At 37.8% G+C, this 24,993-nt stretch overlaps 1 protein-coding gene and 1 non-coding gene across 2 annotated transcripts; one reads left to right on the top strand and one right to left on the bottom strand.

Annotated features, from left to right (window-relative positions):
- Nucleotides 1-322: 322 nt before the first annotated feature.
- Nucleotides 323-428, bottom strand: LOC132035667 (small nucleolar RNA R71). Its single transcript, XR_009409388.1, has one exon. It is a non-coding gene; the product is annotated as a small nucleolar RNA R71 (small nucleolar RNA).
- Nucleotides 429-14,921: 14,493 nt separating this feature from the next.
- LOC132034384 (peroxisomal fatty acid beta-oxidation multifunctional protein MFP2) lies at nt 14,922-22,010 on the top strand. The gene is made up of 17 exons (XM_059424718.1): nt 14,922-15,054; nt 15,667-15,738; nt 15,807-15,872; nt 15,955-16,011; nt 16,728-16,795; nt 16,887-16,968; nt 19,199-19,254; nt 19,347-19,652; nt 19,734-19,820; nt 19,913-20,087; nt 20,176-20,297; nt 20,381-20,544; nt 20,628-20,882; nt 21,054-21,171; nt 21,296-21,421; nt 21,524-21,672; nt 21,821-22,010. Exons 1-17 carry the CDS (start codon nt 14,958-14,960, stop codon nt 21,993-21,995), a joined length of 2,175 nt encoding a protein of 724 aa, XP_059280701.1. The 5' UTR covers nt 14,922-14,957; the 3' UTR covers nt 21,996-22,010.
- Nucleotides 22,011-24,993: the final 2,983 nt, after the last annotated feature.

Below are 24,993 nucleotides of genomic sequence, written 5' to 3'. Positions count from 1 at the left end.
TACATCTGCTATTGTTTAGCCTCGAGTTGGAGCTGCTACTGTGAAAATTGACTCTTCTCTATACCAGTTGTTGAAGCTTGAGGGATACTTTCGGAACTCTACCGAGAATGACCCTCAACATCATTTGTAGAATTTTATGGATATGTGTGCTAATCACATCCAGAACAACGTTCCACAAGATGCTATTCGGTTGAGGTTATTCAAATATTCCTTAACTGGAGAGGCAAGAACATGGTTTGAGAAGTTGCCCCGAAATTCGATTACTTCATGGGCAGAGATGGTGGTCCTTTCTCACAAAATGGTACCCCTAGCAAGAAGGCTGAAATTCGTGACAAGATCTATGAATTTAAGTAGCGACCGGGGGAATAACTATATGAAGCCTGGGAGAGATTCAAGGAGTATTTGCAAAAGAGCCCAAATCATGGGTTTCCGGATCACATGGTAATGGAGAAGTTTTACTGAGGGCTAGATCCAGTGTAAAAGTCAGTTGCTAATAATGCAGCTGATGGTTGTTTCATGAACAAATCTTATCGGCGAGTGACCAACATACTTAACAAGCTGACGACTCATAATCAGGCTTGGCACTCAAACAATGCTGATGTGGTACCGTTTGGTAGTGCTATGATCCAGAATATAGTAAAGGAGAATCAAGATACCCAGCAAACATTGGCAGAACTTGCAACAAATATTTCCTTGCTAACGAAGAAGTTTGATGAATCCCAGATCAAGAAGGTAAATGTTTGTGAGGATGATACAGTTTTACCAAAAGGGATGTACCATACTCAAGATGGTCCGTTCCATGATGGGCCCCCTATGCAGGTTGAAGATGCTAACTATGTTAATAACTCTCAAGGGGTTTACCAAAGACAAAACTACCAAGGTGGTTATCAGAGTCAGAATCAATGGAGACCTCAGCAAGATCAAGGTGCTTATAACAACTCTGGGAACTACAACAATAATTATGGTGGTGCGAACCAAGGGAGCTACAACAACAAGAATAATTTTGGGAACAAGAGCTCAATCCTTATATACCACCGAAAGAAATGGGTTAACGAGAGCAAGGTAGTTCGAAGGTTGAATCAATGCTTGAGAAGATTTTGACAATCGGTCTAAGTCCGAGAGGACTTTATCGGGCTAACAAGAGATAGTGGGTTTATACTGACACGGCTATTCGGAAGCTTGAATCACAGATGAGGGATATTTCTAGAGAGCAAAGACCCTCAAAAAGGAGGACTTCCGAGTGACACTATTCTAAATCCAAAGAATGGGAGCGAGTGTAGACCGTGTGTTTTCCATCACTACTAGGAGTGGTAAAATCTGTAAGGGCCGATAAGAAGGTAGTTGATCTTGAGACAATAGATGAAGAGGATGAGGTGCGAGTCCTGAAGCACCCATTATTGTTGATGAGAATCCCGACAAGAAAGGTTGCGATATTCCAGAGATAGTGAAGGATGCTGATAACACAAGTAAGCAGACTGTGAAAGAGGCTCTCCGCCCTTTGACTCAGCTGTTCAATTCTAAACCTCCCTTTCCTCAGAGGTTGGTAAAGAAGAGTTCGAGAAATTTTATGATCGATTAGGAAAGACTATCTCTAAATTTCCCCCTTCTTGGAAAATTCGTCAAGAGAGATGCCCGATTTTGCTAAATATTTGAAGGACCTATTGACCAAGAAGAAAACGGTTCAACATGAAACCGTAAGTTTGACTCACACTATGAGTTCCATCATCTCAACTACTACTGTTCAGAAAAAGGGAGATCCTGGGGCGTTCACCATTCCTTGTTCTGTGGGACACCATGATTTTGCTTGTGCTTTGTATGATAATGGGGCGAGTATTAATTTGATTCCCTTTGCTATATACAAACAATCAGGTTTGGGGATGCCAAGGCCGACTACTATAAGGTTACAAATGGCTGATAGGTTTATCAAAAGACCTGTTGGGGTGGTTGATGATGTACTTGTGCGGGTTGGTGATTTTATGTTTCCCGCTAATTTTGTCATTCTTGACTGTGCTGTTGATCGGGACATCCCTATTATTCTAGGGAGACCTTTTCTTGCTACAGGGAGAGCTCTGATGGATTCGGAGAAAAATGAAATTAAGTTCCGAATCAACGATGAAGAAGTGACTTTTCAGGCTAGCAAGGGGATGAAGTTACTAAGTGCTTACGAGAGCATTTCGGTAATTGATTCGTTTGATATTGTTGATGAAGCAGTGGAGTTCAAGATGGAAGAAGAAAGTTTGGGTGAAGCTCTAGCTGGTATTCTTTTTAAGTTTGATGCTGAGGACATGGAAGGTTATGTGGAGACAGTAAATTCACTCGTTGGGTTGGGATCATATTCCTACCACCCAAAAGAAAAGCCGAATCTCGATCCGGAAAATAGAACAACTCCTCAAAGAAAAGCCTTCGATCATTGAGCCACCTAAGTTAGGCTTAAACAGCCTCCCATCACATCCGAAGTATGAGTTCCTTGGTCTGGACAATACATTGCCGGTGATTGTTTGACTCTACCGACCGAGGAGCGATTTTATAGCTTTTGGAGGTGTTGAGGAGTATAGGCCCGCTATGGTTGGACCATAGCAGACATTCGAGGCATTCCATCTGGGATCTGTGAGCACAAAATCCAGTTGGAAGAGGATAGCAAATCGAGTGTAGAGCATCAGAGGCGACTGAACGAGAATATGCAAGAGGTCTTCAAGAAAGAGATCATCAAATGGTTAGATGCGGGAGTAGTTTACCCAATTGCCGATAGTAAATGGGCGAGCCCAGTCCAATGCGCTCCTAAGAAGGGCGACATCACTGTGGTGCCGAATGCAAAGAATGAGTTGATCCCAAATAGAAGTAACCGGATGGAGAGTTTGCATGGACTATCGCAAGCTCAACACGCCACACATAAGGACCATTTCCCCATGCCTTTTATTGATCAAATGCTTGATCGGCTAGCGGGCGTTGCTACTATTGCTTCCTTGATAGTTATTCAGGCTACAATCAGATCAACATTGCTTTAGAAGATCAGGAGAAGAATACATTTACTTGTCCTTATGGGACGTTTGTATTTACACGGATGCCTTTTGGTTTGTGTAATACACCAACCACTTTTCAGATGTGCATGATGTCAATCTTCTCTGACATGGTAAAGGACTTCTTGGAAGTGTTCATGGATGACTTTTCTGTTGTGGGTGATTCGTTTGAAGATTGTCTTGGCCATCTGCGTCAAGTGCTAAAAAGATGTGAGGAGACAAATCTCGTGCTAAATTAGGAGAAGTGCCATTTTATAGTGAAGGAAGGAATCGTCCTCGGTCACAAAATCTCTGAAAAGGGAATCGAGGTCGATCAAGCAAAAATTGATGTGATTGCAAAACTTCCACCACCTATCTCAGTCAAAGGTGTCCGAAGTTTCTTGGGACATGCTGGGTTCTATAGGCGCTTCATCAAAGATTTCTCCAAGATTGCTAACCCAATGTGCAAGCTTCTTGAAAAAGAGGCTAAGTTTGTGTTTGATGATAAGTGCCGGAAGGCATTTGAGGAGTTAAAAGAGCGTCTCACCTCGCTCCGATTATTGTTGCGCCCCGACCTGGTCCTTGCCCTTTGAATTAATGTGTGATGCAAGTGGTTTCACAATAGGTGCGTGCTTGGGCGGAGGCACAACAAAATTATACACCCGATCTATTATGCGCAGGCAACACCGAATGCCGCCTATTTAATTACACAGTGACGGAGCAAGAGCTTCTTGCCTTTGTGTTTGCTTTTGAGAAATTTTGGATCTACTTGTTGGGGTTCAAAGTAGTGGTTTACACTGATCATGCAGCCTTGAGATACCTCATGGCAAAGAAGGAAGCAAAGCCGTGGCTTATCAGATGGGTGATATTGCTGCAAGAGTTTGATTTTGAGGTGAAGGATCGCAAGGGCACCGAGAACCGTGTTGTCGACCATCTATCTCCAAGAGGCCGGGAGACCTTCCGATGAGCTAGATATAGATGATGCTTTTCTGTATGAGAGGGTGTTGGTCGTGTCAATGGAGGTAGCACCGTGGTATGCCGGCATTGCCAATTATTTAACAGCATAGCCTCGGAAGATATTAAAGCTTACCAAAAGAAGAAGTTCTTGCGGGATGCTCGTGATGCTGCGGGATGAGCCTTACTTGTTTCGAACATGCGTTGACAACATCATTCGACGTGTGTTCCTGAAAGTGAAGTGATGGCGATTCTAAAGGCGTGCCATGACTCTCCTGTTGGGGGTCACCATAGTGGTAACCGGACTGCGGCTAAGGTACTTGAATGCGGTTATTATTGGCCGACCATCTTTCATGATGCTAATTTATTGGTGCGGTCTTGTGATCAATGTCAGAGGCAAGGGAATATCGGCAGAAGGCAAGAAATGCCTATGAATTTTGTTATGGAGGTAGAAGTGTTCGATGTCGGGTGATTGACTTTATGGGACCCTTTGTGAGTTCGGGTGGCATGAAATATATCTTAGTTGTTGTGGATTATGTGTCAAAATGGGTAGAAGCGGTGGCTTTACTTAATAACGCGGCCAAGAGTATCAAGAAGAATATATTTACTCGTTTTGGTACTCCGAGGGCTATAATCAGCGATGGTGGATCCCACTTTTGTAATAGAGCCTTCACGGGATTGATGGAGAAATATGGTGTAAAACATAGGGTGGCAACACCTTATCATCCTCAGACAAGTGGACAGGTTGAAGTGTCCAATAGGGAGATCAAGAGTATTCTAGCAAAAACAGTAAATGCAAATAAAATTGATTGGGCCCACAAGTTCGATGATGCTCTATGGGCATACCGGACTGCTTTCAAGACTTTGATTGGGACTTCACCCTTCAAGCTTGTGTTCAGAAAAGCTTGTCACTTGCCGGTTGAGGTTGAGTTGCGGCTAAGGCTTCAAGAAACTAAATATGGATTGGGAGGAAGCAACCAAGCTCAGTTGTTTCAACTAAATGAGATGGATTAGTTTCGGTACAGGTGCATATGAGAAGGCAAGACTATATAAAGAAAGGATGAAGCAATACCATGACAAGAAGATCTTGGAAGCGAGAGTTCTACAAGGGTGATCGTGTGCCGGTTTAACTCGGTTGAAGTTGCCTACCGGTAAGCTTAAATCAAGGTGGTCTGGTCCGTTTAAGGTGGTAGGTATTTCCCCATGGAGCAATTGAGTTAAAGTCCTAGAGATGGAACTCGGACATTTAAGGTGAATGGGAAGAGATTGAAGCACTATTGATGGTTTCGGAGGATAGGATTATTACTGAGTTGAAGCACCTCAACGAACGATGATCCGGTGCGCGGATGAGTGAATGGTTACCACCGTCGTGCCGCGATGTTAAATCAAGCGCTTCTTGGGAGGCAACCCAAGTGTAATGTTTATTTTTCTTTTGTTTGTTTGTTTTATTACATATACGGTAATGGTTGTTTTGGTACAGGAATATATTGCAGAAAATATTGCTGAATAGCAGGTAAGTTAAGTAGTACAGGTACTAATATTCCAGATTCGTGTATTTCAGTTAAAATACCTATAAGAGACTGTTTCGCAACATTGCAAAATATGCCTGCAGTTTACGGACCGTATTTCACAATACGGCTCATAAAATGGGGCGTATTTAACAATGTCACAAAATAGTAAGCACTGTAATGCAACATGAAAGTTTACGACCATGGAAGACGGACCGTATTGTGAAATACGGTCCGTAAATCTGATCGTAATCTTTCATGAGACAACTCTGAATCAATATCTCTAAATACGAAGTAAATCACTTTACGGACCGTATTCGAAAAAAATAAAAATTTAATGCATACTTAGAGCAGTTATTGTTTGACATGATTGATTCTTTATATGACATTATGATTATTGGGGTATTGTGTGTGATAAATGACTACTTAGGAGGTCACAAGTGTAACAATGATTGTCCTTATGCCAATGTGTGTGTGAGTTGTTAGTTTGATTCTGTTTATGCATGTATAACCTAGAACTTGCCCGGTTGGTCTTGTTTGAAATCCGAAAGTTAGTTTAGTTGTGAAATGATCTTAGGCTTTCTTTGTATAAATAGTCACTTTGCCTAAATAAGCTGTACCAGAGCCTTTTGACCTTTTTCTTGGCTAGCCAAATATGAAACCTCACCCGTTGTGAAATTTATCCATCTTCGCACTCGTTCCCTCCTTGATGCTACTAGGTAGATGAGGCAAAGTGCTTAAATTGGGGGTGAATTAAATGTGAAGTAGATGTTACAAACATAAGTTGGGGGTGGTGGAGTTTGCTAGTGGAGATTCGATGTGGTAGTTGCATATATATATATAAAATAAAAAAATAAAATAAAATATATATATAAAAAAGAGAGAAAAATCAGAAAATTGTAACACCAAAAGATTTGTAAGTTGGTTAGGAATAAAACCACATTGAGGTCGAAAACTTGAAAGGAAATAAAGGGGTTGGAAAGAAAAGAGGTGAATTAAGGTAAAGAGATGTGTAGTGTTCGAGGAGGGTGAGTCACTAATATCCAAAAAGTATCCTGCCCATCCCTAAGCCTACATTACAAGCCAAAACAAGCCCTAATGTGATCACAACCGAGCGAGCCTAGGATGAAAACATAGAAAATAAGGGCAAGCCTATGGTATTCGCATGTGTAGATATGAAGTTCTTTGGAAGTGTGAGTGTTTTCTCTTTTCTGTCGTCTTCGTCCCATTCTTGTTGTATATATGTGTGTTGGGATATTCTTTGGTCTGTGTGAGGGCATAAGGATAAGAATTGAGAAAAATAAAGTGACCGCCTAAAGTAGCGTTTGTGTGCATCATAATATGTTCGATAATGTAATGTCATGCATTGAAGCTTCATTGTTATTCATAGCATTCTTGAGTTGTGTATATTGTTTTGAAAAGAGAAAATGGGGATGGTCCTTTAAGAGAACGCGCATGCCGGTAGTTGAGAGTCAAAACCAATGTAGACATTATTACTCTGTGATATCTAGGTGTTAGATTGAGTCATTGTTTTGTATGGCTTGCTTGAGGACAAGCAAAGACTTTAAGTTGGGGGTGTTGATGTGCCGAGCATTTATGGCACATTCGAGGCCTTTTACGAGAAGTTTTACTTGTTTTTAAGCAAGTCAGTGTCTATTTAATGTGTTTTTAGTGTTTTTCAGGTAACGGAACAGATTCGGAATGAAAACAGTTGAAAGTGCAGAAGTGGTCGTAAACTCAGTTTACGGACCGTATTCTTAAACACGGGCCGTATTCCATAGGCGTATTAAAGAATAAGAACCAGAAAGGCAGGCTAAGGAAATGGTGATTTACGAACAACTTTTACGGACCGTAATCCACTTTACGGTCCATTTTTCAAAGCGTATTTAACCATTCGAGCATCTGGCAGAAAGTCAAAGTTCGGAAGTTGAAGACGATCAAGTAGGCAGTTTACTTGACCGTAAACCAATTTACGATCCGTATCTTAAGAGATTGAAGTTGCTTAAAACTGGAAGGAAGACCTGGTCGTAAACTGGTTTACGGTCCGTATTTCACTTTACGGACCGTATTTCGTATCGACGGGGACCAAAGTGCAAATCTGCAACTTTCACGTTTTCGTAACCTATAAATAGTCATTGTAGGGTTTTAATAATTATCGCTTATCATATTTTTGTCTCTTGACTTAGAACATTAAATACTCTCTAGTTTTTGAAGGTGCAAACATCAATTCAAGTATTATCAATTCCTCTTTTCTTCCAAAGTAAGCAATTATGAATTCTTCAATTTCTTATTTCTTATTCTTTGTCATGAGTAGCTAAATTCTTTACTAGGGTTGTAAACCCAATGATGGGTGTTGTGTGATTGGGTTGTGATTGATATACACATAATAGATTATTAGGGTTTATTTATTCTTCATTCTTCATTCATAATTAATGGTTGCAAACATTGATTAAAGCCATAAACCTTGATTTATTTGGAAAAAAATTAGGTTGGTAAGAATAAATAACAAGGACTCAAAGCTTTAAACTTTGTTTAATAAATTCACTTAGGAATAAGAAGAATTTACTTGGCATGATTAATCGTTCTTCATAGTTACTTTCTTATATTGGGAAAATCATAGAAAGAGATAATCTTTATTTATTGGGAAATAGTAGAGATTCATATAGAGATTAAGTGGATTCATATAATGATCTATTAGAAGTATATCAAGATCAATACCCATGATCATACACTCTATCTAACGGGGATACAACCTTAGTTTCTTTTACCATAAATTTCCACCAAAACAATTAGATAGCAATTAGTCATAGAAAATCAACTATTACCCAAAATCATCGGATTAAGACATTAGACCTAAACTTAGCATCCTACAACTTTAGTAACCTTTTCACACCATATTCCCTGTAGGATTCGACCCCCACCTTGTTGGGTTACTATATTTGACAGCGTCCGCGTTATACCATTAATAGGTGTAATTTGAGCGTATCAGTCAATCGTATTCTACGGATCTTTAATACTAGGGTGCGTAAAACCTTCCCTAGGGGATCACCAGAACCCTTACCTCGAACTTTGGTACCAAAAGATTTCTCTCTTGCTTGAAAAATCTTTTACCCAATTTTCCTTTAATAAATTAGGTGGTGAATCTAAAATACTAAAATCCAATTAGAGCACCAACAACCTCGTAGTAACTTTTGATGACTTAACCCGCATAAAAGCGAACCGTAACAAGCATAACCCCAGAAAATGTGCCGTTCCCGAGGTACTCTTTCTATCCACTAAGTAAGCAGCATAATCAGAATCAACATAACCAACCAAGTCAAAATTGTCTCCAGAGGGATAGAAGAGTGGTGAATCTAAAATACTAAAATCCAATTAGAGCACCAACAACCTCGTAGTAACTTTTGATGACTTAACCCGCATAAAAGCGAACCGTAACAAGCATAACCCCAGAAAATGTGCCGTTCCCGAGGTACTCTTTCTATCCACTAAGTAAGCAGCATAATCAGAATCAACATAACCAACCAAGTCAAAATTGTCTCCAGAGGGATAGAAGAGGACCAGGTCCTGTGAACCTTTAAGATACCTCAATATTCTTTTAGCAGCTTTTAAATGAGACACTTTAGGACTTGATTGGAACCTAGCACACATCCCTACACTGAACACAATATCAGGCCTGCTAGCAGTTAGGTATAGTAATGACCCAATGATACCTCTATAAATGGTTTCATTCACAGAAGGACCAGGTCCATCCATGTCCAGCTTAGTATCAATTCCTATAGGGATATCAATAGGCTTTGCATTTTCCATTTCAAATCTTTTAAGCAACTCCTTGATGTACTTTTGTTGACTAATCATGGTGCCCTTTTGAGATTGCTTGACTTGCAGTCCCTAGAAGAAGTTTAGCTCACCCATCATGCTCATTTCAAATTCACTTCCCATGAGATTAGCAAACTCTTCACATAGGGAACCAAGAGTAGCACCAAAGATGATGTCATCAACATATACTTGCACAATCAGCAGATTCTTACCTCTTTTCTTTAGAAAGAGTGTGTTGTCAATTCTACCTCTTGTAAACTCATTTTCCAGAAGAAACTTTGACAATCTTTCATACCATGCTCGAGGAGCCTGCTTTAAGCCATAGAGAGCTTTGTCAAGCTTGAAAACATGCTCAGGATGATCATGACTTTCAAAGCCAGGGCGTTGCTTGACAAAGACCTCTTTTTTCAAGTATCAATTGAGAAATGCACTTTTGACATCCATTTGGAACAATTTGAATTCCACATGAGATGCAAAAACAATTAGAATCCTGATTGCCTCTATCCTTGCCACTGATGTAAAAGTCTCACCATAGTCAATACCCTCTTCTTGATTATACCCTTGAACTACCAGTCTTGCCTTGTTTCTTGTAGTGTTTCCAAACTCATCAAGCTTGTTGGGAAACACCCACCTAGTCCCAATCACTTTTCTGTCTGCTGGTCTACGGACTAGGTGCCACACCATGTTCCTTTCAAATTGATGAAGCTCTTCTTGCATAGCACTAATCCAGTCAGCATCTTTCAATGCCTCCTTGATATTCTTGGGCTCAATTTGAGAAATGAAAGCAGAGTAGGCAAACATGTTTCTTACCTTAGACCTGGTTTGGATGCCAGAGTCTAAGGGAGTGATTACATTTTCAAGAGGGTGAGATCTTTTGTGCTTACAATTGGATACTTGAATTTCAGTGCTTGAGGGACCAGGTGCCTCCACGTTTGATCCATCATTCGCATCTACGGATCCATAATCTCCATTTTTTTTATTAGCACCAGGAGTACTTGACACAGCATCAACTAATTTATCTTCAGCTTCAAGTGGAGTGATGGAGGGACCAGGTTTCTTGACATCATCTGGATATTCTGCTGCATCTTCTTCATTGCTTGCCTCAACTTGATTCATCATTTCAGCTTTTCCATTTGTGATTTCTAGGACCTCATTAGGAATTGAGAGGTCTCCATCTTCTGCTTCACCACTTTGTGTCCTTTTACTTCCCAACTCATCTGTCTCATCAAAGATCACATGCACACTTTCTTCCACAATTTGAGTTCTCTTGTTGAAGACTTTATATGCCTTGATGTGAAAAGAGTACCCGAGAAAGATTCTTTCATCAAACTTTCCTAAGGCCTCCTTACCATTGTTGAGAATAAAGCATTTGCATCCAAATGCCTTAAGGTAAGTTAGCTTGGATTTCTTTCCATTCAGTAGCTCATAGGGTGTCTTCTCAAGCAAGGACTTGATCATACACCTGTTGATCAAATGACAAGCAGTGTTAACAGCCTCTGCCCAGAAGCTTTTGGCCACATCACTTGCAATCAGCATTGTTCTTGCCATGTCTTCAAGTGTCCTGTTTTTCCTTTCCACAACACCATTTTGCTGAGGTGTTCTAGGAGCAGAAAAGTTGTGACTAATCCCATTTTCAGCACAGAATTCATTAAAGTTGGCATTGTCAAATTCAGTGCCATGATCAGATCTTATACTTACAACTTGGTGTCCCAACTTCACTTGAATCTGTTTTACAAAGGCTACAAACACAGTGAATGTTTCATCCTTGGTTCTTAAGAACAGAGTCCAAGTGAATCTTGAAAAGTCAGCAACAATCATGAATATATACTTCTTGGCACATCTGCTTTGAATCCTCATAGGCCCACAAAGATCCATATGAAGAAGCTCTAGTGGCCTAGAGGTGCTTACTTCCTTCTTTGGTTTAAAGGAAGTCCTGACATGCTTCCCTTTTATGCATGCATCACACACCTTGTGATCATTGAACTTGACATTTGGTAGCCCACGGACCAGGTCCTTTGCCACAAGTTTGTTCAACAGAGTGAAACTTGTATGTCTCAGTCTCCTGTGCCACAACTCAGCATTATCATCCACAACATTGAGACAAGTCAAGTCACCATCATCAGATGAGACAAAGTCTACTGCATAGATGTTCTTGTATCTTTTTGCAGTTAATACCACTTCTCCAGTCTTAAGATTGGTGATAGTGCACACATGAGACAAGAACTCCACTTTGTTCTTTTTGTCGCAAATTTGCGACACACTTAGCAGACTGCAACTTAAACCTTTCACATAGTAAATATTTTCAATAGCATGGGAGAGTGTCTTGTCAATTTTGCCAATACCAAGAATATATCCTTTCTTTCCATTACCAAAGGACACACTCCCACTTTTCAAGTCCTTGAGCGAGAGAAAATTTTCCATCCTACCAGTCATGTGCTTTGAGCAACCACTATCCACGAACCATTTTTGACTGCTCCCTCTCACTCTAGCCTGCAAACAAAGTCATTTGTTAGACTTAGGAACCCAAGCCAACTTGGGTCCCTTGTAATCATAGAATGGGTGAATAAGAGATCTATTCGCCCATGTAGGTAACACAGATTTCATCTTGCGGGGACCAGGTCCCGCATTCTTGGGTTTGTTTTCAACATAAGCTCTGTTTCTGTGTGCAGACTGAAATCTTGCTTTGCAAGAGTCTTTGTAATGACCAGTGTTGCCACAGTGGGTGCAAAGCCAATTATCAGTCACAAAAACATACTTGCTATGAGGATTGAACGGGGTCTTGGCCTTTTTATAACCAATGCCCTGTCCACCATCAATACCCTTACACATTGCAGCAACCTTATCAGAGGTACAGGTTCCAATGAAGGGATTTATCAAGCTCAGTTTTCACATATCTTAAGTCCTCTTGAAGTTGCTTATTTTTCTCTAGCTCAACAGAGAGATTCATTTTAGCCTTTTTGAGTTCACTTTCAAGCTCAAACTGAATCTCACTACCCACTTGTTTTCCTTTATAGGGGTGTTCACCCATTTGGTCATCTGACTAATCAATAGAGCATTATCCCTAGTTAACTCTTCAACTTTTTCCTTCAAATCAACAATATTAACTACAATATCATCCCTTACTTGTTCTAACCCTTAAATATCTTCATTTAAAACATTTTTCTTATTAATAAGGCTATGATAGGTATATATCAGCACATTTTCAAGAGCTATTAATGTCTTTTGAGAATAGCTTTTCAGATTTTTCTAAACGTCAAAGAAATTTACCTCTTGATTCTCATCGTTATCTTCATCTTCCGACTTAGCCATGAGTGCAAAAATGGACTCATACTTCGCAGGTTCATCTTCAACGGCCATCATGGAGGTATCCCCTATTTCTTCATTTTCAGACTCACTAGAAGAGTCTCCCTAAGCAGCTAGAGCCTGCTTTACTAAGTTATCAGCCACATCTCTTCTGTTGAACTTCCTGTCAGGGACCTGGTTCCTCTTCACTCCCTTGTTAGTATTCTTGTAGTGATCTTGCTTGTGAAGAGGAAATCCCTTAATGTAGTGTCCAGGCTTCCCGCATTTGTGACATAAGTCATTTTGTTTGAAGTTCTTGTGCGCAGCTTCCCATTTTGGAGAAACCGCCATTTTGACGAATCATCTTATGGAACCTTTTTGTAAGGTAGGCCATATCAGATTCACCACCACTTGAGTCACTTTTAGCTGCTTTACGGACCAGGATCTTCTCTTTCCTTGGCTCCCGTCTTTCAAGCTCCTTATTTTTCTTCACCTCAAAGGTTTTGAGATTTCCAATCAAATCATCAATAGTCATTTTCTCCAGGTCTTTGGCTTCAGTTATAGCATTAACTTTACTCTCCCAAGATCCTGGTAGAACACCGAGTATTTTTCAAACTCGCTTGTTGATTGGAATAATCTCACCAAGAGAACAAAGCTCATTGATAATGGAGATGAAATGAGTGTGCATATCCTGGATTGACTCATCATCCTTTATCCTAAATAGTTCATACTCAGTGGTGAGCATTTCTATGTTCCTTCATGCGCTGTTAAAAGGACTTCCCATATATCCTTGGCAGTTTCATAAGATGAAACATGGTTGTATTCATCTGGTCCAATACCATACACTAACCCTTCCCCTTACAATAACTCTATTGCAAGCACTCTCTTGACTAACTCTAGCCAAGAACCAACTAATTCAACTAACTCTAGCTGAACCTCAACTCACCATAACTAACTATAGTCAGGCGTTTACACAAAAAGCTTAATAAACCAAATACCTACAGAACCCTTCTTGAAAGAAGTGTAGGTTTACAATATTAAGACCAAGAAGACAAAGACTAAACAACCTAGGACTTAAGACATCTTCAGTCTTGGGATCTGGTCCTTGGAGTTATTTAGTCTTGATCTTGAAAGCTCCGAGAAAACAGTGGTGGCTGCTCTTTTCAACAATGAGAATAATATGATTTGAAGTGCTAGGTTAAACAAATGCCAACATGTTGTTTATATAGGGAACCAATGAGAGCATGTGAGGATCATGTGAGTGGCATGTGATATAGATAGAGACGTTGCAATGATCCTTGTCTTTTAGCTGACATGCAGCTACTGTTCTGTTGTGGCTCTGAAAGTCGAAACAGTGCCACAACCTTACAGCTGTCACGTTAGTATAGTGCCCAGGGGACCTAATCAAGGACCTGGTCCTTGGAGTATATGTCGATCATCAAAACTATGAAATGTCATAACTCATCAGTTGTCCATTTGGAGATGGTTTTACTATGTTTCTGACTTTTTAATCCTCAGGCCTTAATGCTTCTGTTGCTAGGAGTTCCCTTGACAATAGCTTTCATTGCTTGCGTGCTATTTTTTTTTGGATGATTGTGGTGGGAATGAGGAATTATTAAGGCAATTCGACATAAATGCTCTGTTTCGATGTCGATTTTCCTAATAAGATGAAGCTTAACATAGGCTAAAAATCGAAAATCCTAAATAACCTAACCGATTAATTTAGAACCACCTTAAAAACCCAATCAAATCTAAACTTATCTGGATTGTAAATTCTTGAAACCAAAAATCGAAAATCCAAACCGCAGTTTCTTTTCCGCAACTGCCCGAACGCCCACCCTCAGGTAGTTCACATGCTTCTCACGAGCCAAATTCCATGAGAGACAACTACCGCGCGCCTTGTGATTAACATATAAGCACTATGTTCGCATGAACATAAATAACTAAAACTGCGTAGATGCATATTTAAAGGACTGTTTTAGATTAACCCCTGAATATGAGGGACTAGTTTTGTCATTTTTTTCTATTATTCACCATATAACAAGTCCTCCTTATTATTCATTACTAAAACAAATATTTATATATAGCATGCAAACCAAATGATCCCTAATTCCAGTACTAGTAACGTAGAATTTTGTATTGAAGATAGAAAGCGTTTCCCAAATCCATTGGGAGTGAGAGCAATCAGGATTGAGGATGTCATAACAAACACAACAAAGAAACTTAACATGAATTGCATGTGATGTTCCTTATGTTTGAATGTTTGTTACGTTTGTTTCTCTCGAGTATTTATGCATGCAAACACTCCCTAGTAGCAACTTTTTCTTAAAACACTCTTAACACTCCTATATGTTCTGTTGATTGAGTTGTTTGAGACTGTAATTAAGTTCATATAAACAAAATGAAGTCGAAGGGTAGAGCTATCATTGAGATTGGAGCTGATGGAATTGCTGTCATCACCATTATTAATCCGCCTGTCAATTCTCTTTCCTTAGATGGTATGTTAAATAACTACTTTCTTCATATATATTGATCTCACCCATTCTTTCAGTATTCTTGAAAATTTCTATGTTTCTAGATATATTTATGTAGCTGTAAAGATTGTTTTCCTCTGTTTCTCTATGATGTGGGATGGTTTTATTCTTGAAAAATATGAACTTTCTGATCATGGTTTTGTAGGCGTTTGGACATGAATGGTTTATATTTGAAAAGAAAATTGAAGTTGAGAAGGGGTATATGAAAGTTAAAGTTGTGTTTGGACATGAAACACGGTTGAAGTTTTGCTAGTGAAAACTTGAAAAACTCCTAACGCATGTTCTTTAAACTTGAAATTTCAATTGTTTAAAGTTGAATCAACGGACAAGTTTGAAAAACAAAACACTTACTTGAAATGATCTTCAAATATTATTTCAAAATTTTGAAACCAAAGCTGTGGAGTAATAATTTTGTTTTGCTGGCAGTAGCAAATATGAGTATATTTAATTGTTTTTGTTAAAGCTTCATCTTTCTTTTCGCTTTGAAAGAAAATTAGCTCGTGGTCAATAATATTGCTCAGTCTCTTGAACCCTCAATCCTAGACTCTCTAATTTAGTGCATTTTCTTTTGATTAGTTTTGTACAGCTTGAAAGAGACAGTTGAGGAAGCCTTAAGGAGAGATGATGTGAAGGCAATTGTTCTAACAGGTAAATTTGATGAAATCACATTTATTTTAATGTATCAATTTGATACCACCGTATATATATCTTGACAGGTTATCATGGCAAGTTCTCTGGTGGGTTTGATATCTCTTCCTTTGCTGACTTACAACAAGGAAAAGGTAAACATTTTAGCATCTAAGTATACATGCATGCTAGTGCTGCAAATTTCTTAAGCTGATTTATGTGAGCAAATTATCACAGTGGCCCAACCAAAACCTGGTTATATATCTGTGGATATGCTCACTGACACAGTCGAAGGTATGCCTTTGCTTTATTTTCACCTTGAGACTCATAGTTGAATGCACTTTTAGGGTGTGGCTGGTATGAAGAAGGTCATTTTCCTGGAAAATATGTTCCCTGATTAAGTCATCTTCTGGTGTTTGCATGGTAGAACAGAAGTCTTTTTTCAAGAACAACATTTTCCTCTAAAAGGAGGAAAATGACTTTCCTTACTCATGGCACCAAAAACATTTTCCTTAAAATTCATATTACTTGCTTCAACTAACATCTAAGCATTATTTTTTCCTCTTCAAAAGCACAAGGAAATGCTGGCAGAGTAGAGCTCGGCTGCTTGGCAGAGGGTTCGAGATTAGGGTAGAGTATTGTCCGTATGAGTTCCAATACTTTATGCATACACCTCCATGCAAGTGTGGCATACAAGTTCTAACTAGGATGGTTGTTATATTACTTATTTATCTGTTGTACTAAAAAATCTCATCAAAACACTCTATGATTTGCCAATATTATTAATCTTTAACGTATATTTATTTTAAAAAAACATATTTTTCATTCACCGACTAAACGCTAAAAGATATTTTCCATGGAAGATGACTTCCGTCATACCAAACACACCATAGATTGTTACCTATAGGCTATTTCTAACTTAGAGCTCCTTATACACTAAACTGCCGGCAAAGTTGAATGCAGCTAATTGAAGTGTTGATAAATTTAATCTTATTTTCCCTTGATCTTAGTTTCGAGAAAACCTTTAGTGGCGGCCATAGATGGTCATGCTTTGGGTGGAGGACTAGAAATTGCAATGGTAGGTACATGCTGATTAAACTACCTTAATTTCTCAGCATAAGCTGGTGTTGAATCCATTTGCCAACTCTTTATGTTGCTTGAATCATCAGTGTTGTCATGCACGGATTTCCACTCCAAATGCACAACTTGGATTGCCAGAACTTCAACTTGGTATAATTCCTGGATTTGGAGGTATGCAAGCTTCTTTAGACTTTGGTTATCTTTTCTTAATCAAACCTTAACTCAAGATAAATACTAGTAGGATGTAACTTCTTTATTATTATTACTAGTTTTTGGACACATACGTTGCACGGATATCTCAAGCTAATTAGTATAAACGTTTAAAAATGATAAAACTGATAGTCGTCTGATTTTTATTGTCACCATATTGTAAAAGTGTAGAAAGTTGGAGAAGAACACTTTAATCAATTAAGTATAACAACTATAATAAATCAATATGTGTGTGTGTATATATATAGAGAGACACACACATATAGGCACAAATGATATCTTTAAAAGTCTACTTGGTCAATTACAAAAACATTATCAAATAATAATATTACGGTTTATTACTTCTGGCAGGGGCCACATTTACCTACAAGTAAATTACATTGGAAAAAACACTAACTCTTCTCTTAATCTTAGTATCAACAACACATTAGGGGCTATCATGTGAAATTCTTAAATTTCAAGAATCTTTTAAAGAAAAGATAAATAGAAAGAAGAATTAATTAACTTAATTAAGAAAGAGATATACAGTTTAGTAATGGTTATGAGATGATCCATGTAACAAAGCTATTAAAAGGACATCTCAAGATGCACGTTGAACTTAAAATCTACGCCATCTCTTGCACTCAATAGACAAGTTTGCAACAGTGCATATGCTACAGATAATGAAATAACTGCAAGAAGAAACATTTTTGTCCAACAAGAAAAAAAGAAATAACAGGAAAAGAAGAAGCAAAAACCAAAAACAAAATGCCAAGGAGAAGGAAAATCAAAATAAAAGGATGATATGAAATGTCCCATAAAATAGACCATATCTGATTATAACTTTATACCAACTATAGTGCATATAAAAATAAAATAGAAATAAAAGGCAGATCTGATTATTGATCATCTGGCAATAGGTTCATAGTAAAACAAAGCCATGAATATTGTAGTAATATCAGGAATTCAACCAACAATGTAATGAATCTGTTTGATCATATTACTTGACTTTCCTTAACAAACATACCAAACTAACGGGTCTCCAAGAAAATACATCAATAAAGATATGCTGTAATGCAAAATGTGGAAGTACTTTGGCTCAAAGGTTCATAGTAAATACAAAGCCATGAATATTGTAGTAATATCAGGAATTCAACCAACAATATAATGAGTCTGTTTGATCATATTACTTGACTTTCCTTAACAAACCTACCAAACTAATGGGTCTCTAAGAAAATGCATCAATAAAGATATGCTGTAATACAAAATGAGGAAGTACTTTGGCTCAAACATAACAATAAGAATACATAATGTAAATTGAAATCTAAATGATAAGGTACAATGTAAATTGAAATCTTAAATAGTGGTTTTGATTAGGATTTAATGCACAATACATGTGATTCTGATTAGAATTTTGGAACGCATATGGATGAGTATTCTTTAGCCGATTGTATATGAAGGGTCATTCTTCATTAATATATTAGAATTTCTGATGCTAGACTTCTAATTCAACATTTATATAATTAAAAAATACTATTTAGTTGGATATTTAATTAAATTTTGATTTAGTATAGGGGTAAATTAGTAATCCAACTTTGAAGATAGGAGCTTCCCACTTTTAGTACTGATGCTAGACTTCTAATTCAACATTTATATAATTAAAAATTACTATTTAATTGGATATTTAATTAAATTTTGATTTAGTATAGGGGCAAATTGGTAATCCAACTTTAAGGATAGAAACTTCTCACTTTTGGTATAATATGATATGATGATTATTATTATCTTAAATGACTATTTCTGTATTGTCTTAGGATAACATGGGTAGGTTTTAAGTTTTTGGGCTTTTGGGTTTGGTTTTATGATAGAAAATATGGGTCATGGTATGACAAGGGGTGCCAACTAAGGAATCCGGTCGAGAAATTGGCTTTTCTAGCTTGGGTTATTTTATAAGAATTCCAAAAAATACAAAGTTTACTTTACGAGTAGTTTTCATTACTTGGCTCATCATCCAAGGAACAACTCCATTTTCCAAATGTGTTCTGACTCTCAAGGCGCTCATCTGATGAAGAAGCTGCAAATTGCCTATGCACATAGGGATAAGGCAATGCACGTGTTAAGTTAACAACAAAACGAAGATGTACAGCATAAAGATGTTAAACTCTTCGTTTTTAATCTGATTTTGTTGTAAACTTGTAATGTTATATTTCAGGTACTCAGAGGCTTCCACGCCTCGTGGGACTTGCTAAGTCCCTAGAAATGTTGCTAGTAAGATGCAATTCGCCCTTTCTATTGCAGTGTTGGCATCACAGCATGAAAATTGTGTCTCTTACACTCTTTTTCACTCATGTCTAATGTAGACAGCAAAATCTGTTAAAGGGGAAGAAGCTCTTGATCTTGGCCTTGTTGATGCTATAGTTTCACCAAACCAATTACTGGATACTGCTCGTAAATGGGCACTTGATATTTGGGAGCGCAAAAGACCTTGGAATGTTGCCAGTCTTCACAGAACTGACAAGATGGAGTCTCTTGATGAGGCAAAAGAAATACTAAAGTTGGCTAGAGCTCAAGCCCTTAGAATAGCTCCAAATCTCTATCATCCCTTAGCATACATTGATGTTATTGAAGAGGGTATAGTATCTGGTCCACGTGCTGGACTTATTAAGGTTCGATTCTGGATACGCCTCAACTTTTTCTGCCTATAAAATCCCTCGTCACAAATGTAAACATACCTCCTGCTATTTCAGGAGTATGAAACGTTCGAAGTTCTTGTGCGTTCAGACACTTGCAAGGCCTTACTCCACCTTTTCTTTGCCCAGCGTGGAACCATGAAGGTGAATTAAGTTAAATTATTTTAGACCAAAAAAAATACACGATTTTGCAGAAAAGTTATAAAGATGTTGATTTTCTCTGTTAACACTAACAGGTTCCGGGGGTGACTGATTTGGGGTTAGTGCCACGACACATTAAGAAGATTGCAATTCTTGGAGGAGGACTAATGGGTTCTGGAATTGCAACTGCATTGCTCCTTAGCAACTATCCTGTGATCCTGAAAGAAGTTAATGACAAATTCCTAGAGGCTGGGATTGAGAAAATAAAAGGTATGATCATTTTTTTTTTTTTTTTTGCTGTTGTTATGATTAACTTATACTTGATATGACTAATGTGACTAATACATTTGTCACTTAGAAAATCTGCAAAGCCGCGTCAATAAAGGAAGATTGAGTCAAGAGAAGTTTGAAAAAGCTCTCTCCCTACTCAAGGGTACTCTTGATTACGAGAGCTTCAGAGATGTTGACATGGTCATTGAGGTATCAGCTATATTCTCAGATTTGTAAATACTCTATTTTTCTAACTGATTATATTATAATTCCTTCCTACTAACGTCTAATAGGCAGTCACAGAGGACTTATCTTTGAAGCAGCAAATATTTATGGATCTAGAGAAGTACTGCCCTCCACATTGTATACTTGCAAGTAATACCTCTACAATTGATTTGAATTTGATTGGGGAGAAGACCAAATCTCAAGATCGTATTATTGGAGCTCACTTTTTCAGGTGATGTCTGTTAGAAGTTTGTAACAGTTTTACTTGTACTTTCCTCATTTGTTCTGGTTATTGATTATTGTATTGTGCTGCAGTCCGGCTCATGTGATGCCACTTCTGGAAATTGTTCGCACCCAAAAGACATCTCCACAAGTAATTGTAGACTTGCTTGATGTTGGAAAGAAGATAAAGAAAACCCCAGTAGTAGTAAGGAATTGCACTGCTTTTGCTGTCAACGGGATGTTCTTTCCTTGCATCCAAGCTGCTCTTTTGCTTGTTGAACATGGAGCTGACTTATACTGCATAGATAGAGCCTTTACTAAATTTGGTATGCCTATGGGTCCCTTCAGGTAAAATATCAGGCACTCTTAATATACGGTGTGATAGCGTCTGCACGGCTTTTGCCAAAAACTCTCATACCATAAGCTTCTTTTTTTCTTATTAAATTATAGGACTAAGCTTTGTTCGTGCACTCAACAATGACAATGAACTGATTTAGTATTTTGATTCCTACATTGCAGAATGTGTGGTCTTATTGGTATTGGTGTTGCAATGGCTACTGAAGCTCAATTTGCATTGAGTATGCCCGACAGAATTTACAAGTCAATGCTTATTCCACTCATGCAACAAGATAAAAGATTAGGTATAATTCTCTACTTTGAGATGTTGGGTGTATTACAAATGATAGTTTGAAGTGTGTCTACAAATAAGCACTCATATTTAGAGATCATGACCCTTTTGAATGGACATTGACACACTTGTTCTGGGCGAAACGACTCGAAAAGGGTTCTACATATACGACGAAGGAAGCAAAGCCAAGCCTGATCCAGAAATTAAGAAGTGCATTGAGAAGGCAAGAGAAATTTCTGGTGTCAGCATTGATCCTAAGGTTTCTCTTTCTCCTCTATGTCCTCTCCTTCTACTGATATTAAAAAGTACCAGCAATTGAAATCAGTCTGTATTGTGAAATTGTGTTTTGTACTTGACTCAGCTGGCAAAACTCTCGGACAAGGACATCGTCGAAATGATCTCATTCCCTCTGGTTAATGAAGCATGCAGATTACTTGCTGAAGGCATTTCTGTCAAAGCTGCTGATCTTGACATTGCTTCTGTCATGGGCATAGGGTTTCCCCCTTACAGGTCTGTGCTTTTATCGGGTTAAATGTGTTTGTACGTGGATATGTGCGTGCTCATGCATTTTCTTCTTCCAGGAAAACTATCATGACTAGAATAGTGAGGAAAAAAACTCTAATAGTTATAAAGATTTGATTGAATGCTTGTTGGCCAGGGGAGGGATCATATACTGGGCAGATACTCTTGGATCCAAATACATTTGTTCAAGATTGGATGAGTGGGCAAGAATGTATGGAAACTTTTTCAAACCTTGTGACTACCTAGCTGAAAAAGCTGCCAAGGGTGTTCCTCTGGTGAGTACAAGGGGATTCATTGTATTATTTTTCTAAATTGAGTATCATGCATAACTTGATTATCAATCCTGAATGGTGAATACCTTCAACCCCTCCCCATTGTTTTTCTCTAATATGCATTGGAGTTCACCTTTTAATACACGAGACTATTATCCAATCAAGCCATCCAAAAAATAGTTACTATAACCATCAGATAAGTAACCTGCTACAATAGGTTAAAATTCACTATTAGTGTTAAAATTGTATACACGGCTGTCAGTGTGCACAAGTTAAATCCATATGCATTGTTGTTATTATAATCCGAGGATGTTGGAATTTCTTTGTTGTCATTGCAGAGTGCAACGATGGATCCTGCAAGGTCACGCCTATAAAGATCACCTAGCTTTTAAGCATTTTGTCAGATCAAAAGTATGTTGTTTAGTTTGTTTACTGTGGTCTGTTGGATGGATTTATGATGTGCTCAATAATGTATTAGTGGAGAAGGAAGGATTATAGATTATTATGTAACTTCAAACATTACTATCTCAGAATAATGCGCGATTTATGTTAATTGCTTTGATAATGGAAAATATATATTTATGCACATAGCTTCCACTAAGGGTTCTATTGGAGGTTATGCTCAAAGGCATTACCCGCTTGCTACAATTTTATAGGTTTAATTTCACAAAAGATCATCAAATTTATAGTATTATTGTTGAAAATTTATTAAACTTAAGTTTCCAATCCTAAAACCACTCAACTTTCACTAATTTTCATAAAAAGTCATTTCAGCTTGCTTAAAAAGGTCTTAGGCAGGATGATCCATTCTTCTCTCTCTATTTGTGCGAGCAATAGAATACTTAAGTAGGATGCTAAAGACACGTACAATTACCAAGATTTAGATAAACTGAATATAGACAAAACATTTTAGATGTTGAACTAAACAAAATCAGTACAAAAGAAATATCGTAAATAGAATCTCAAGAGGTTACACAAACAAGTAGCATTAGTGTTACTATGCTAGCAAAATTCCCTTGGATTAAAATCGTGTTTGAAACAAAATTTTGAAATGAAATCCACGCCTTTTATGAAAATAAATTTCACTAGCATTAAACATGCATATAAAACTTCAAGAAATAGTATCGTGAATAAACAGATTATATGTTTGTCCCTTGGTGAATACATATCCGCAATTTTCCTAATTACGTTTTGTTTTCACAATCCAATCTAACACATATTAATGGTAGACGCAATTCATTTCTTTACCTATTAAATCAATATATGTTGAAACACTCCCCCTCCCACACCGTCTTTGGAGCATTACATTTACCAGTTTATATTCATTTGAGGAGCCTAAGTCTATCGCCGAGCTCAGTAACAAGAGCTTGTGACCCAAGTGGGGGCATGAAAGTGGCGGAATATTGAGCCTGTTCAGAAGGTAGGATTTGGGTAGCTAAATTCTGGCCTGCCCTCTCCAAGCACGGAGTTGGATCACGTGGCCCTTGCGAAAGCTTGGGTTGCTTGGCTCCTAAAGCGGGGTGGACTGCGTGAGGCTGGTTTCACAGAGCAACGAATAGCTCCCGCTCTGTGCAGTGGAAGGATAACGGGTCGGTGCTGCTCAAGCCCCAATAAATGTCTCTGATGGACTGCTCTAATTAAACCACCATTTTTTAAGCCCAAAAATGGGCTCGGTCCACCGGTCTAGTATCCAATTGAGTTGTGGCACTCTGTTTGGTCTTGTTTCACAGTTTTTTTCATTTGTCACTCTGAAAATTCAGTATGAAAAAATAATCTTAAAATATTTATCAGGATGGCATGAAAGGAGAAAAGTCTTGCGACTGAAGAGTAAGTAATTAAAGTTTAGCATACAGATCGATTAAGCGAATGACTATTTGCTGTTATAGAGTTTCGTGTTAGGAACTCAACATTTAATTTAAGGTGGGGAAAGAAATTAAAGACAAATTTCAACTATATCATGTTGGAAAATCTAAAATTTATTTCTTTTTTCGATATTAAAAAATCTTAAATGGAAATATATACAGACTACCCTAATTCTATGGGATATCATGAATTCCTCTTAATGGTTCTACTTGTACAGAAGACGTGTCAACTGATAGACCAAAGCAAAGGATGAACTAAAAAAGAAAAAGAAAAAAAAAAAGAGGACAGGCACATGGTGGGTTTAATTTGCTAGATACTGATTACTGGTTTCGGAGCAAAGTACGTCTTCATAAATTTAAACAAATTTTATTTTGATCTAAGTATTCACTATTAAAATTAGCTAGTATAGTCTCTATAATTTCATAATCAAGATAGTTTATTTATTAAGAATTGCTGTTGTTCGCAAAGAGCAAAGCATCTTCCTAGAATGACAAACAAAATTCGTCTATGGAGCACTGTATTTCACGTGTGCACAAGATTCCCAAACAAGAAGGAATCCCATGACAACACAGAATTTTCTTTCTCTTCCATAATTTCCTACTGTCTTTTTATGCCTTCTTTTTCTTTATTGTTTTTACTAAATGCTAAGAGAACATTATTCTAGTCGAATAATTAATCACCACTACTTTGTTTTTGATATGCCTAACAGGTGCACATGCTTTAGTACTTGGCGAAGTATTGACTGCAAGGCTGCAAGCAGAAGCGATAATTTAATGCTCCGTTAATTACTTCATCCGTATTAAAATGCTAAGAGGTGGATCTAAAATTTATAGATTTTTCCATCAAGTTGTATATAACTATACTAGAGTTTATAATCAAATATTTATAGATACTTAATAAATTTTTCAATGCTTAAACAAAATTTGGACCAAAGTTATGGGGTCACGTGAATTCATAGTAATTATTGTACGCACACTTATGTTTATGACTACGTACAATATGCTCAAGTAAAATCATAAAACCTCGAGGTAGGTTTTAATATATGAGTTCGGCGAAATTTAGGTGTTTTGGCTCAAACTTCATATATGTGCTGTGAATTACTAAATATGTACAACAATTAATTCAGAGTCCAATTACTAATACTTGAGATCGTTGTCCTAGAATTCATTCAAAA

The sequence above is a fragment of the Lycium ferocissimum genome, chromosome 10 (genome assembly GCF_029784015.1).
Source record: "Lycium ferocissimum isolate CSIRO_LF1 chromosome 10, AGI_CSIRO_Lferr_CH_V1, whole genome shotgun sequence".
Lineage (NCBI taxonomy): Eukaryota > Viridiplantae > Streptophyta > Magnoliopsida > Solanales > Solanaceae > Lycium > Lycium ferocissimum.
Note: the sequence above shows the minus strand (reverse complement) of the source record. Positions and strands in the feature narration are given on the sequence as shown.

Excerpts from the sequence above, each read along its gene's own strand:
- LOC132034384 (XM_059424718.1), top strand. The coding sequence starts at position 14,958 with ATGAAGTCGAAGGGTAGAGCTATCATTGAGATTGGAGCTGATGGAATT. Across the intron at positions 15,739-15,806 it reads GAAGGCAATTGTTCTAACAG|GTTATCATGGCAAGTTCTCT; the intron begins GTAAATTTGATG and ends ATATCTTGACAG. Across the intron at positions 15,873-15,954 it reads TGACTTACAACAAGGAAAAG|TGGCCCAACCAAAACCTGGT; the intron begins GTAAACATTTTA and ends AAATTATCACAG.